The sequence below is a fragment of the Antrostomus carolinensis genome, unplaced genomic scaffold (assembly GCF_000700745.2).
Source record: "Antrostomus carolinensis isolate BGI_N321 unplaced genomic scaffold, ASM70074v2 scaffold32153, whole genome shotgun sequence".
NCBI classification, from domain to species: domain Eukaryota; kingdom Metazoa; phylum Chordata; class Aves; order Caprimulgiformes; family Caprimulgidae; genus Antrostomus; species Antrostomus carolinensis.
The window spans coordinates 1-211 of NW_010306379.1; the positions used below are offsets into that span (position 1 = coordinate 1).

Genomic DNA, 211 nt, shown 5'->3' on the forward strand with positions numbered 1-211 from the left:
GCTGTCTTGCAGATGTGCCTGCGGGAATGCCAGGGCTCCTCACCGCCCGGCCCCGAGTGGGAGATGTGCAGGAAGGCGCTGGCGCTCCTGGCCCCACTGGTGGCCCTGGCCGAAGGGACAGACCCGTCCCCGCGGGAGGCAGAGGAGGACGAGGCAGAGCCGGAGCAGGAGCTGGGTCCCGGGGAGCTGCCGCCGGCGCCGGGCAAGGGCC

General features: G+C 73.9%; 1 protein-coding gene across 1 annotated transcript in view; it reads left to right on the top strand.

The window, feature by feature from the left end:
* Positions 1–12: 12 nt before the first annotated feature.
* Positions 13–211, top strand: part of LOC104522749 (proenkephalin-B-like) — a gene marked incomplete at its 3' end in the record, with an annotated part of 497 nt that continues 298 nt past the window's right edge. Inside the window, 1 exon segment of the mRNA XM_029084300.1 lies at positions 13–211. This exon segment is cut by the window's right edge and continues 84 nt beyond it. Within this exon segment, the coding sequence (XP_028940133.1) occupies positions 13–211 (199 nt within the window).